Source organism: Apium graveolens, chromosome 9, assembly GCF_009905375.1.
Source record: "Apium graveolens cultivar Ventura chromosome 9, ASM990537v1, whole genome shotgun sequence".
Taxonomy (NCBI): Eukaryota; Viridiplantae; Streptophyta; class Magnoliopsida; order Apiales; family Apiaceae; genus Apium; species Apium graveolens.
The window spans coordinates 285515759-285529668 of NC_133655.1; the positions used below are offsets into that span (position 1 = coordinate 285515759).

Genomic DNA, 13910 nt, shown 5'->3' on the forward strand with positions numbered 1-13910 from the left:
ATTTCTATTTGTTTACACTTTCATTTTTAGTATATCACTTACAATTTTACATTTCAAAATTTTCTAAAAATGGTAAAAAAATTTAAATCACTTTATATATATAAACATATAATATTAATAGGTGTCATTACTTTGTCAAATAACTGTTAGGTAAAAAATTTGATATATATATATATTAATATAAAAATTTTAAAATAATAATACTTTTGAGGGAATTTAATGGTGAAATCAGTATATGTTTCTAGCAAAAATCGAAAAACAGATTTTTCACACAAAGGAGAATGGTTTTCTCTAAAAGCAACTTTTCGATCAAAATCGCTTTTCAAAAAGTCAACTTTTAAAACAATAAAAAACTGTTGTTAATGTCTACAGCAATATCAAACAAGTTCGTAGTTAATTTTGATAATTAATTTAATAATTAATTAATATTTTTATATTAAATAATTACATAACTTGTGTTAATCATGATAAACCTTGATAACTAACTTACCAATTTTTATGATAATTACAAAAATAATGGAATTTAAATTTGGCTTATTTTAAAATACAGCAAATCAAACAAACTCATGTTACATTTAAGTAATTTTAAGTTACACAATCTCGTTATATAAAAACAAACGAGGCCTTAATAAGCATACCAAGTTACGGGTTGGTGGCCGAAATTACCACAAATTTTTATATTTGATTACCTAAATATCAAATTTGAGATATGTGACCAAAAAATATTATCTAAATATGTTATTTATATACTGAATATGTGAAATACACTCTCTCGGCACATACCTAAATACCCATTCTCTCACTTGCTATTCAACCAAAATTTCTTTTGACATAACCGGTACCGGATAATACTTAATTGGTAAAATTTGGCAAAATATTGAAAATATGTATTTTTTTAATTAATTTTTAGAAGTGTTATTTTTGTCTTTTTTTCCCAAGTCTATCATCCTTTTGTATTAAACGAAGATTTTGAAATTTTCAAACAGAAAACCAAGATTTACTATTTTTTATTTGGAAATTAAATTCAATTTGTTTTTTTTTAATTCTAAATTTTAAGTTATTGTATGAGTCGTGTTCTAAAATTCGGAAATCGGTATTGTTTGATTGAGGTACTTTTCAGTGAGTAATCGGATAATCGGTAATTAATCGGAGCATTTATCGGAACCAATTTAATTAATTAAATAATAAAAAATAACTATATTTAAATTTCATTAGGCTTTTATAAAATTAAAAAATATATATATCACATATCATTAGTTCATATTTAATATTTAAGTGATTTATACATAATTTTTTTGATAATAGATTTATACATTATAATTAATACTCATTACTTAGTACTTAGAAAGTTAGTACATATTATATATAAATTCGTGATCCGCTAAAATTGACCGATTTTTTTAAAAAAACGCACTTTGACTTGGTTTCCCCATTAATCGAGGCAGGAACCGTCCGAACTCCGATTAATCAGTTAATCAACCGATTTTTAGAACACCTATCAGATAATATATTTCAAAAATATTAAAATCAGCGAAACTCTGCCTATAAATATTTATTTATAGTACTTACTTAAAATTTATTATAAAATATTTATTTTTAAGATTTTTCTTTTGAATTTTAGTATAAATTAGGTTTTTTTAAAAAAATATCCGAGTCCAAAAAAACTCCATTCAACTAATAGCATATATGCTTGATTTTGGTTAATTTTGATTGATTCCGTATTTTTGTAAAAAAAATAAAAAATTATTATTTTGAAAATTTCTTTATTAATTATTTACTTTTATTTAGAAAAATAAATTTTATAAAAATATGTGTTTTACCATTTTATAATTTGAGACGTGTGCAGAAAAATAAAACGGCTAATACATAAAAACAGTCAATAAACTTCCCAATTTCATAAATCTCACTCATTTCAAACCCTAATTCCCCAAATCAAACCTATACACACAACGATACACACAACCCCAATGGCGTTACTAAGCAACGCACTTCGCCAAGCATTCATGCCAAAGCACGAGTACGACAATCTGCGAGAAGAAGACAAAGCCCTAATTCAATTACAAAGACCAATTTTAATTTCACTGTTTGTATGTATTGTACTGGTAATTGTTGTGTCTACTACAATTAGCATGAACATTGTGTTTCCAGGGGAGGGTGGGAAGAGGCCCTTTTGTCGGGATTTGAGGATTCAGCCTTTGTCGATTAATACGAGTGGCGGTGGTGGTGGTGGCGGTGGGGGTGATTTGGATGGGTTTCCCGGGGCGTTTTATTTGACGGATCAGGAGACGGTGGATTATTATTGGATGGTTGTGTTTGTTCCGTCATGTTTGGTGTTTTTTGTCTCGTTGGCGTATTTAGTTGCTGGTGAGGAATGTGGTTGTCAAATGTGGTTATTTCGCGTGTTTGCGTGTTATGGGAATTTATTAAGTTGCGGTGTTGAGTTGAATTTTAGTTATGATAATTAATGTGGTTTATGAGAATTTTGTATGGTTGTGTTTGTTACATTGAGTTTGGTGTTTTTTGTCTCGTTGGCGTATTTAGTTGCTGGCGAGGAATGTGGTTGTCAAATGTTTTTGTATTTGCGTATTATGGAAAATTAGGTTGAGGTTGTTGAGCTCAATTTTAGATACGATGATTAATGTGGTTTATGATGATTATGATAGTTGTGTAGGTGGTGAATTGAATTGTGTGTTTTAGTTGAAATGTCGGTTTATTGTTATTTAGTTGCAGGTTAGAAATGTGCTATGTGATTTTCAATGTGTTTAGATTTTGTAGTTAGTTGAATTTTTTTTGTATGCAATGTTGCTATGTAGTACTCTGCTATAATGTGGTTTATGATGATTTTGTTTGAGTTGAATTAGGTTGAGCTGTTGAGCTCAATTTTAGCTACGATGATTAATGTGGTTTATGCTGATTGTGGTTTATGCTGATTTTGTATGCTTATTTTGAGTTTGGTGTTTTTGTTTCGTTTGCAGGTTAGGAATTTGAATGTGAAATGCGATTATTTGTGTGTTTGCGTAGTATGGGAGATTGTTAAGTTGTGGTATTAAGTTGAGTTTTAGTTCTGATAAATTAATGTGATTTGTGATCTTTATGATAATAATGTGGTTTATGATAATTACGATAGTTGTGTAGTTGGTGAATTGAGTTGTGTGTTTTAGTTGAAATATCGGTTAATTATGGATGCTTTTTTTTTGGTGGGCGTGTTTTGCTATGAGGTTTTTGCATTGCTACGAAGACACAATGTTTTAGAAGTACAGTCTTGTTAGTTTTAAAATCTTTATTGATTGCTTTATTAATGATATGAGTTTGCGAAAAATGTGTCATTGGTCTGTAATTTTGTATTTCAGTGATTTGATTGAAAGGATATTTTAAATATGTGTGTAGATTGTAGGCAATGCAATTATGTTAATCTAAGCAAAAACATTTATGACTGACTGAAGCTATTTCCTGTAGCCTTTGTACATAGCCGGTTTAGGTTGTTCTTAAAAAAGAATTTTGCGTATATATTAATATGATCCTTTAGAGTAAATAATTGGGGGTCATGTCCAGCTCAGTTAGCCATGCTTTGCTGAATTATCAATTTCTCAAGTTAAATGAGCTAAAATTACATTTACTTGAACTCTTTGTCGCGTCACTATGTACTGGATGTGTAAACTTGTCTTTTCGCAAAACGTAATCCCAACCCAAGATTCCCAACAGTTGAAAGAAGACGAGTCTGAGAAATTTTTTAGTTCGATGCTTTTTTACTTTTTCCATAAGTGTGATTAATTTCCTGCAAGCATTTTTTAGGTTTAGGAAAATTGCAGCAACATTTGGCCTCTCCTATGTGAGAGTTCGTAATTTGCAAATGTGCCATATGAAAGGCTCAAAATGTGTTAGTATGTTGAGACATAAAGTGAAGTTTTGGTTACATTATTTATCCTGGATAGATGTTTCATGTGGTGTTTTGGTTGATATAATTTTTTTTTCTCAATTTTTCTAATCATCAAGACAAATTTTAATTACACATTTTTCTGCAGGAATGGCTGTAGCATACACTGCTCCGACAAGGCATGGATGCTTGATGGTGGTTGAGAATAACTATTGTGCTTCAAAGAGGGGTATGCATCTGATATTCGTAACTTTGTATAAGCTAATACCTAGGTAGAATTATATAATACATCCCAATTTCACGCTCTGTATATTTCTCAAATCTAGTACTTGAAGATGTACAGGGGCTTAATGTGATCCAGCAAATTTTTTCACTTTTTATCAAGGGTTTTGGTCTATATCCAACCAATAAGCATTTTGTTATTGCATGCCTCTTATTATCTTTGCTTTAAAGTAGCTGATGCTGTTTTGATATAATCAGTAGGATGTTGTATTAGTTTATAAGTAATTTTCTCTGAGACCTTGTCATGAATTCATGATGCTGCTTGTATTTTATTCATAGGATTTGGTCCGAATCTTGTTGAGTGCTTTAATATCCCTAGCTCAAGTGAGTCTCATGGTACATGTGGATCCAGTACATGAGTGGATAGCGGCTTCTGCCTTACCAACAGGCTGAAGACAAGCATCTCTATGTGCTGATTTGTTTTTGTGTCAGTGTTTGCTGTTAACAATTGTTTCTATCCTTGATTTAATATTTACGACACCACCTGGAGTAGTAGGAAAGGAAAAAATCTTCTCATATGACGTATTGATGTCTTTTAGAATTTGTGAAATTAGTTTCCAATGGTATTGCTCGTTAAGAAACTTCTAAAATATTCATAAATTCATTATTCTTTTTATATATTTATAGGTGGCGTCCGCTGTCTTTCCATTTTGAATGCCGTCTTTGCCATAGTCTTTGGTCTCCTTGCTCTATTTCTGGGTTCTACACTTCTCACTCTAGGTAGCAGCTGTTCAGTGCCACTGTTCTGGTGCTACGAAACTGCATCTTGGGCGCTGGTCATTCTGTATGGGGTTACATCATACCTTTTAAGAAGAAAAGCAGCTGTGGTTCTTGATGAGAGTGACTATGCTGGTCGGAATATGGGACTCGAAATGCTGGAAGCAAACCCCGTGGAAGTGACACCAGAGGTAGAGAGGCGCCTGAATGAAGGTTTCAAGTCATGGATGGGTACATCTTACCTATCATCTGATGATGAAGATGATCCTAATGACTATCTGGAAGTGCAGCATCCTTTGCACACCAATTCTAGCAGGCAAAGAGTGTGACTTTTACCGACTTCTCTTTCAATTTTCTGTAACCTCGGCTTCAAATCGCATCCAACCTAACATCTTGCTAAATAGAGGAAGCATGAACTTTTTGGCGGTGTTGCAAACACGGAGAGAAGAATTCCATATTTTGACAAACACGAGTATTGATCTATATGCTTGGAAAACAAGAGAAGATGACGGTATCTGTTGTCGTAAGATTAATTAAATCTGTAAATAGTAGATGCATTTTAACCATTACTCGAGGTTCGGCACTGTAAATCCCAGTGTTTCCACTACAGTGGATAATGTTTATACTATCTTTATCATAAGAACTAGTTAGTTTGCATGATAGTTTGTGAACTACTTCTACATACATTACTAATGATAATAGTGGTTAGTAGAAGCAAAATGTTTTTATTTGACATGTATACATGGAAATTGGCAGATACAAAAGCAACAAAAGCTGTTTATTTTAGTACAGAACTAAACAATTCTGAAGCTAATTTGGAGAAACACATACTCTAATGTTCCTCTTGACAAATTTTTATCTACCTTTTCAATTCTAAACTTGCATTTCCTTGTAAATTTTCTTTTAAAGATTACGAAAATCGATGAAGTTAAAGATTGAATTTTTTCTTCCAGTTGGTTCAAATGAATGTCTACGAAAATGGGAAATGCGATTTTCAGAGCACATATTTTTTCCATAGCTTCAGAAATGTGCTCAGCAATTTGATATCTCATTCTCATCCATTAAAGTCGGTATATTCTCGATAATTTCAAGCCAATTAAACATGTGATTATTCGATATTTTCTTTGTCACTCTCATGTTGAACTTCGAAAGGCCGTTCTGATGATCATTGCAGTGTAACCAAAAGATGAAGAAACGCATTCTTAAACTAAATTACAGATTTTCATTCATAATAAATTACACAAGTACATAGCTGTAGAACTTGAATTTGTAAGGTAACAAAAAGATGAAGAAACACAGTCTTATAATATATTACAAACACTTTTCATCTATAATTACATAATTGTAGAGCCTTGAATCCATACAGTGTCATAAACTCAAAACAGGAAGTATGCAAGATGTACATATACATATTTATATATTTAATTTTAAATATCACATTTAGCTAAAAAAATTAAAAAAATTTAATATCACTATAGCAGAATGCCAGCTGAGCAAAGTGAACCAGCTACCTGCAGCCTTTTAGGAGGTAGGAAGAGGGACTTGAAAAACTCATTGCTGCCGATTTTTTTCCACTTTCTGATCCTTTACGAGGGGTTGCATCACATTCACTGAAATCCAACATCCGCCCCTCCGTCTGAAAAATTATTATGGAAAATACAGTTCTTAGATGCGTTTGGTAAAAACTAAATATGTATATGGTAATTTGGACTAATAATAGTGAAAAGGTAGAATTTGTGCGAACTTGTCATACCAAACCAATTGAAGTTGAATCCACTTTTTCTTCGGAGCATCTTTTCTTTAATAAAGAATCGGGAGTTTCGTCTCCTAATACCTCTTGTGCATCAGCAAATGTAGCCGCAGTGTGTTCACTTAATTGTTTCATTAGTCCAATGGCATCATAGCTCCTTGTCCCTGGACTCGTAAAGAAACCAATGTCCTGCACGTTGGACCGTGATTGCACAGGCTTAGAAAATTGGGGGGGGGGGCACAAGAGGGGTATAAAAACAATATATGGTAAAAAAAAATTATAGAAAATCTAGAAACTACAAAAATGCAGATACCTCAATTGTTATGTCTGTGTCGATTCTTGGACCTGGGACAAAAGAATTCATGAACCAAGGAGATTTCCATGCCGAAGGGGAATCAATGCTTCTCCTGAAAGGTGTCCCACCCATCCTATGGCACAAAAGAGCAACAAGCACAAGAAATATGAAAAAACAGGTTAGCAGTGCTTGAGGAAGGTCACAACAATGTGTAATTAAAGTTTATGTGCATCTCATCATTAAACTGAAAATGAGTAATGTATAATAACAATTTATATCTCGCATAATACATAAACGAGATCACAAGATCAGGAAAAGCCATAATATCTCTTACATGCTAAAGTTTTCAGCACCGGAAAATTTCCCAGAACTGGCAACTGTAATCTCTAAAGGAGCTGATGATGGACGCTGTATGGATGTACTTGCACCAATATGGCTTCTGCTCTTATTTCTGGCAGAAAAATCAGGGCTTAAGAGTGATATCAATGGGCGCTCAGATGATTCTGAAACAGCAACTTGACTTGATGCAGCTTCTAACCTTCTGGTATATTGACTTCCAAGAGTTCTAGCACTTGAGCTTGGGACTCTGTTTGATTTGACTCCAAAATGATCAGGCGAGATGAACAACATATCTTGCATCTTCTCTTCAAGATCTTCGGAAGGCTGTTGCACCTGACATATGATAAAGATGAGAACTTTAACTATTAGTTACATACAACTTTTAACTTCCCGTGACAGATGACAGACGTTAAATCCTTGAACATAATGCAACTCAAATTAAGAGTATTAACTCTAAACTGAAGCAGAGTACAAAATATGTACGTAAAGTATTGTGCCTTCTAAACGCATGACCATCAAAAAATTAATACTAGCATGTCAAGACTAATTATTATGATCTTCCTCTTAAAAAAGTTTCTTGTAGAGTAAGAGTGATAACTGGCATAATTTTTAAGGTACCTATTCTTTATGTACTTAGGAAATAACATAACCAGAAGCGCACCAGTTATCAGTGAGAAAAATAATTGGGAAAATAGAGCAAGAGATTAAAAGAACAAGTACTCACTGTTTGTGCAGCACCAGCGGTCTCAGCATTACAACTAATATTCCCTTCTTTATTTTTGTTGCATCGATTGCTGCTATCAATCTCTTCAGCTAAAATTCTGTTATGTAATGATGTAGTGCATTCTTTTCCCTCCTTTTCCCCAATTTCAGAGGCATGATTTAAATTTTCTTTATCTTCGTCCAAAGCATTAGAGCATCTCATCAGATTTGCTGGTGGCGATGTTGGAGTTGCTTCATGTTTACCAATTTCATTAGACATGACCTCCAATCGAGAGAAATCTCTGGCCAAGTTAGAGAAGCTTCTCTCAGTCTTCTTTTCACACCTTTTTTCAGACAAAGGTGAAACCAAGTCCCGATGTCGTTTCTTCAATATGGACGGTGTGCATGTGAAACTCTTGGCAGCACTTTTTAGCACAACATCTGGACTGTAATCTCGAGATGGTGAGTCCCACAGTCTAAATGGGGTAAAGGATTCCAGAGAAGATGTCATTAGCTGGCGTATACCAAGGGGGCTATACTCCTGCTGCATATCAGTACCAATTTGGATTAGATCGCAGCTGAGAAAAGGAATATCCAAACTTGGAAAACGAGGCGGCTCATAGAATAAACCTCCAGCATCATGTTGCCCATCTGGTTCAACTGGATTTTCACTCTGTGAAGGGAAACTGATAGTATTATTTGAACGAGGCGGCTCATTGAATAAACCTCCAGCAGCATCCTGTTGCTCAGCTGGTTCAACTAGGTTTTCAATCTGTGAAGGGAAACTGAGAGTATTGTTTGAACTAGGCAGCTCATAGAACAAACCTCCAGCATCCTGTTGCTCAGCTGGTTCAAATGGGTTTTCACTCATTGAAGGGAAACTGAGAGTATTGTTTGATTCAGTTAAAGCAAAAGCATTCTCTGGGGCCAAATTTGAACAATGTTTTTCTGTATCTGAATGACTTTGCTGTCCTACACTGTCTATCCTTTCATTTAAATGAGAAGAGACGGTGTCATTGGTGTAGATAAAGCCATCATTTATTATTCTAAGTAGCTCCTCTTCTTGATTCCCAAGTGAGGTGCCATTGAATTGATTTGGATCACTTCCATAAATATTTCCACACTTTTCATAGGGGAACTGGGAAGGAATTGGAAAAGGCTGATAACAATCAGTTCCCATCATCACAGAAGTAAATGGATAATATGAGTTTGAAGCTAGATGGATGCCCTCAGAAGTTTGATAATCTGATGAGTGATCAAGTAATGACTCGGTAAAACCAGCTGTGTTGGTTATTGCTATACATTTGGTAAGATTTCCAGGTACAAATGAACTCTCACTCCCTGCTTGGTAGGGATCTTCAGACATCAGCATTTGTTCTGCTTTGTCAGATCCAGCTATGTTGTTTCCCAAGGGAGCAGAAGTACACAAAGCCACGGAACTTTGCATTGGAAAAGGCAACCCCTCATGGTTTTCTCTGTCAGCTATGCTGTGCACTAACCTCGATGGTTCCTCGTCACAGTGATGAGACATGTTTGGCAACCCATTTGGATCGAGTTGCCAATTTGTTCCTGGAGAAGTTACCCAGTCACGAGGATAAACATGTTCGGGTAGATTGCCCGAACCATTATATTCACAAGGCAACTCTGCCATGGTACATGAAACTTCCCGGGACACTGGACTATAGGTTAACTCTTTACCATAACTAGATTCTTCCTTTACTAGAAAGTCCTCTCTTGCAATTGCATTGGACATGTCATCAGTATACTGGGAACAAGCCATTGCAGTAGAACCTTGACTACATTCTGATGTTGCCTCAGCTTCTCTCCCATCTCCCGGTACACTGTTATCACCGTTGTACTGCTGAAGCCGTGATGAAGACGACACTGATTGAGGACCATGGAACTGTGCAAGTAAACCTGATGCCAAGTATGAGTCTGCTTTCTTTTTTACAGAACTGTTCCAATGATTTTTAATGGCATTGTCTGACCTGTTGACCATAGATGCAAACTACTGAGAAACATGCTAAAATCCACTGTTAAATTTGAACATAAATACATAATAATGGGCCATGAGCAAGAATACTGGATAATGGACGACAGTAGGAAAATCTAATAGCCATGGATACACAATTCAGAGTACTTGTAATGTTAATATATAAGAATACGAACCTTCCAGGCAAGTATTTTGACAACTCTGCCCACTTATTCCCATAAACTTGATGGGCACGAACCAAAGCAATCTCTTCCTCTATGGTCCATGCATCCTTGTTTATGGAAGGATTTAGATGATTGTGCCACCTGAAGATATGCACTCAAATTTTGTAAGTAAACAAGGTTTAGTAAGCGAATATAGATCAGACTGTACCAGATATATCTGTACTTATCCAATCGTACCACGCTGAACAAGCGGTTGAACAAACTTATTGCTAATATGATACATTTAATATGATACTATAGAGTGCCAAGTTAGAACCTTGAGTTAGTACCAGGAAATCTGCTTCACTTGCAATTTCAATTTTTAAAAGAATAGAAAAACCTCTTTCTTTTCAACAGTTGAACTTGAACCATGTAGCAATATTCGGGATGTTAAAGTTACAGTTTTCTTCTGATTATTGTGAATTTAGGTGGTTGTAAATTGCCATCTTCAAGCAACATAGTTAACAAGGAAAATATTATGATTAAGAAGCAGCTAAATGATAGATGAACCGCCTGACACTCAAAAGGAAAATTTTGAAAACTTATGCTGAACAATCTGGAAAAACATACAAGTTACACCACAAAAGATACGTATTAGGTACCCAAAAAATGGAATTAGGAGATTTATGGTTTCATATACAATCTTACCTTTCTCGGCATTGCTTGCCAATACGTCCAGGTAGATGTTGAGCGATAGTAGACCACTTTTTTGGCCCAATTTGTTCAACCAATTGAATTATTATATCATCCTCCTAAACAGATACATACATGATAAAGAGATAAATAACAAAGTTGAAGTCCTAAAATCTTGACATGCTCAAATTATAAATTATTTATATTCATCTGTATAAACATGATGCATCACCTCTTTAGACCATGGACCTTTGACAAGCTCTGGATTTAAAACTTTCTGCCACCTGTGTAAGCACTGTACATCTGTCCTTTCTTTGAAACATTCCGCTGCTCAATTCAAAAAGTAATTGATCAATCCAGTGTAGCGTAATATAAAATGAAATAGTGGTATTGGTTTGGTTGTCTAAGTGAAGCAGATCACATGAAGCAAGAAAGGTAATGTGGCAATTGGAAGACAAAAATCACTCATGACTAGAAATGACTGTGCCTCTTAAAGAGGTGGGCAAAAAGACGCAAGTGAACTGAGTTTTAAATTTATATAGTCTACTGTCACATATGTCATAAATGATTTTTTCTGAAACTAAGGCGCTTCCGTTTTAACAAGTATGCCAACACGAAACCTTACAGTATCCAAAAGGAGAACTGACCTGAATGAGCAAACAAAACGGAAGATGTACTGCCTACAGAATGAAAATTTTGACCTATATATATATATATATATATAATTTAGGACACAAAATCTGTACTCCCTAGAGCCTGGAGAATGAAACTTAAACTTAACATGTAGTTAATACTTAGAACACGTTATAAATAAAATGTTCTTTCTAGAAGTGAATATCATTCGAACTATACAAACTTAAATTTTGTATGATCAGTTCACAAATAACCCTAGTGGCCCAATGGCCAAACCTTAGGCAGCTACATTTGCTATTACAATTACCTACTTCAAACACAACAATATCAGAAAGTACATTGCACCATTTCAGGTCTAGTTCAGGTAATTCAATCTAGTTACAAACATAAGCATCAGTTATTAACACAACCAAGATACTTCAATTGAAATTTACAAAGAAGCAAGGAACAGGACTAAATGACATAATTAAGGCAAATTTAAAAACTAGCCACTGTGTTTATCTATGTCCACAACTTCTAGTATCTCAGTAGATGTGATTCTGACCCTGAAGAAGAAGTAATTTATTCCAATCTACTGAGATACTAGAAACAGAGACTACTTTTATCTCGTTACTGTCAAAGAAAAGAATCATGAACATCAAATGTATTACCAAAACCAGTAATTTTTTTATGTTGACTAAACAAGTTCAGGTAATTAGGACATACCTATCTTTTTCCAATTTTTTCCGTTAAATCGTTGAACAGCCTGCCGCAAAATCTCATCCTGGGGCAAAATGAAATAACCATCACATCAAGAATATAAGTATGTGGTAGAACATCATAAATGTAAAATACAGGAATGAGAGATAAGGTAACATCTGAAAACTCCTATACCAAATGAAAAAAAACTGTCCAATAAAGCTTTGTGCATAATAAAATAAAAGGACCAAGAGAGTAATATATAAGCTATATACTACTTAGATGTCAACCAAAAATTATTAGCATTGTAATTAGGCACTCGGAAGGATCATAAGGAAATGGTTTGTACCTCTTCAGGAGTCCACTGTCCCTTCGTAGATCGCCTGGTAGGACCACTAGTCCTCCTACAAACAGTCATAGAGTTAAACAAGTTCAATTTACACAGTACACATACTTTTAAGTATTTAGCAATAAACCCTTGTTTGCTAAATTAATCTACCATGTAAACAATGTAACTGATATTACCAAGGGCATTTTGGATCATGAGACTTCAACCCGTTTAACGGGAATAAGATTCTACTACATTTTTGTACTTAAATTTCATCCCTATAAATTGGATTAAAATCCATGATTTAAATGCCACTAGATTACACCAAGGAACCAACTATAAAAAACATGACAACTGAAATGCAAATAAACATACCCGTGTAAAGGTCGAACTCTCTGAGCACTATCACTAACTCCCTCGGAAGAATTATTTACTCTATCACCTTTCATCAGTAATCGATTGTAACACAAATTCAGCTCTCCAATAATTATCTTCAAAATTTCTCCCCCAAACCATTATCAATTTAAGTACACGATGAAGCGGTACCCAGCTCCTTGCTCACTATAATCTGAACATTAAAAGTAATCAATTAAAATTAAATTCACAACTTTAAACAACCAAAAAAACACTAACTTAATTAAATAACAAACACATAAACAAATCATATATTCAATTTAATCACAAACTAGAAGTGTTCGTATATATCATCAATTTTACAAACTAAAACACTGATTTAATTAATTAACAGAATTATAACAAATCACAAATTATTAATTATAGAGAAGGGGGGGAGAGAGAGAGAGAGAGAGATGGAGATATGGAGAGATGGAGGGAGGGGGGGGGAGAGAGAGAGAGAGAGATGGAGAGATAGACGGAGAGAGAAAAAGGGGAGAGGGGGGAGAGAGCCAGAGCGAGAGAGAGAGAGAGAGAGAGAGAGAGAGAGATTACCAGATTAAGAAATTGGAATCGAGAGATTGAGGAGCATGAGAGAGAGTAAACTCGCATTTCAGATCGAACTCGTGCGGCGGCGATCTGTGATTCTCCAGTGAATTTTACGGCGAGGAGAGATTTTTAGAGAGAGAGACGGTGTGTGTTTGAGAGAGAGAGATGGGGGAGAGAGGATACAAACGGTAAAAAAATTCAAATAAGATTGGGGGTTTTATTTCAAACCCTATACAGAAAAGTCTTCTTTTTTAGGTGAGTGACGACGACGTTTTGGTGTTTTGAATTGATAATTGATAAATGATCAATGTGTTTCTCTAACGGAAGCTTTTTATGGTATTTTAATTTAATAAAATTAAATAGAGGTCGAAACTTGAAGGTGAATATAGAAGTTAAAATGTTACTGTGCACAGACATAATATATTTTGGTATGCTTTACAAAGTTTGTTTGGGTTTATAATTTTCGCTATAATTTCTTTATTTTAAATATTTGTTGAGAAATATACGGTAAAAATACGATATTATCATAGGCGAGTATAAT

At 34.3% G+C, this 13910-nt stretch overlaps 2 protein-coding genes across 3 annotated transcripts; one reads left to right on the forward strand and one right to left on the reverse strand.

Moving 5' to 3' along the window:
• The first annotated feature begins 1864 nt into the window (after positions 1-1864).
• On the forward strand, positions 1865-5606 carry LOC141686823 (uncharacterized). The gene is made up of 3 exons (XM_074491904.1): positions 1865-2364; positions 4023-4103; positions 4784-5606. Exons 1-3 carry the CDS (start codon positions 1968-1970, stop codon positions 5200-5202), a joined length of 897 nt encoding a protein of 298 aa, XP_074348005.1. The 5' UTR covers positions 1865-1967; the 3' UTR covers positions 5203-5606.
• Positions 5607-6159: 553 nt separating this feature from the next.
• On the reverse strand, positions 6160-13623 carry LOC141683920 (transcription factor MYB3R-1-like). Of its 2 annotated transcripts, XM_074488726.1 has the most exons (13): positions 13376-13623; positions 12803-12995; positions 12449-12503; positions 12127-12184; positions 11021-11115; positions 10804-10907; positions 10129-10257; positions 7982-9947; positions 7373-7590; positions 7253-7342; positions 6937-7051; positions 6627-6812; positions 6160-6509 (listed from the first exon to the last, which is right to left on the reverse strand). In XM_074488726.1, exons 2-13 carry the CDS (start codon positions 12874-12876, stop codon positions 6381-6383), a joined length of 3219 nt encoding a protein of 1072 aa, XP_074344827.1. In that variant the 5' UTR covers positions 12877-12995; positions 13376-13623; the 3' UTR covers positions 6160-6380. The 2 variants fall into 2 exon arrangements, with proteins under 2 accessions (XP_074344827.1, XP_074344826.1); XM_074488725.1 differs by having other exon boundaries at positions 7253-7590; positions 13376-13619.
• Positions 13624-13910: the final 287 nt, after the last annotated feature.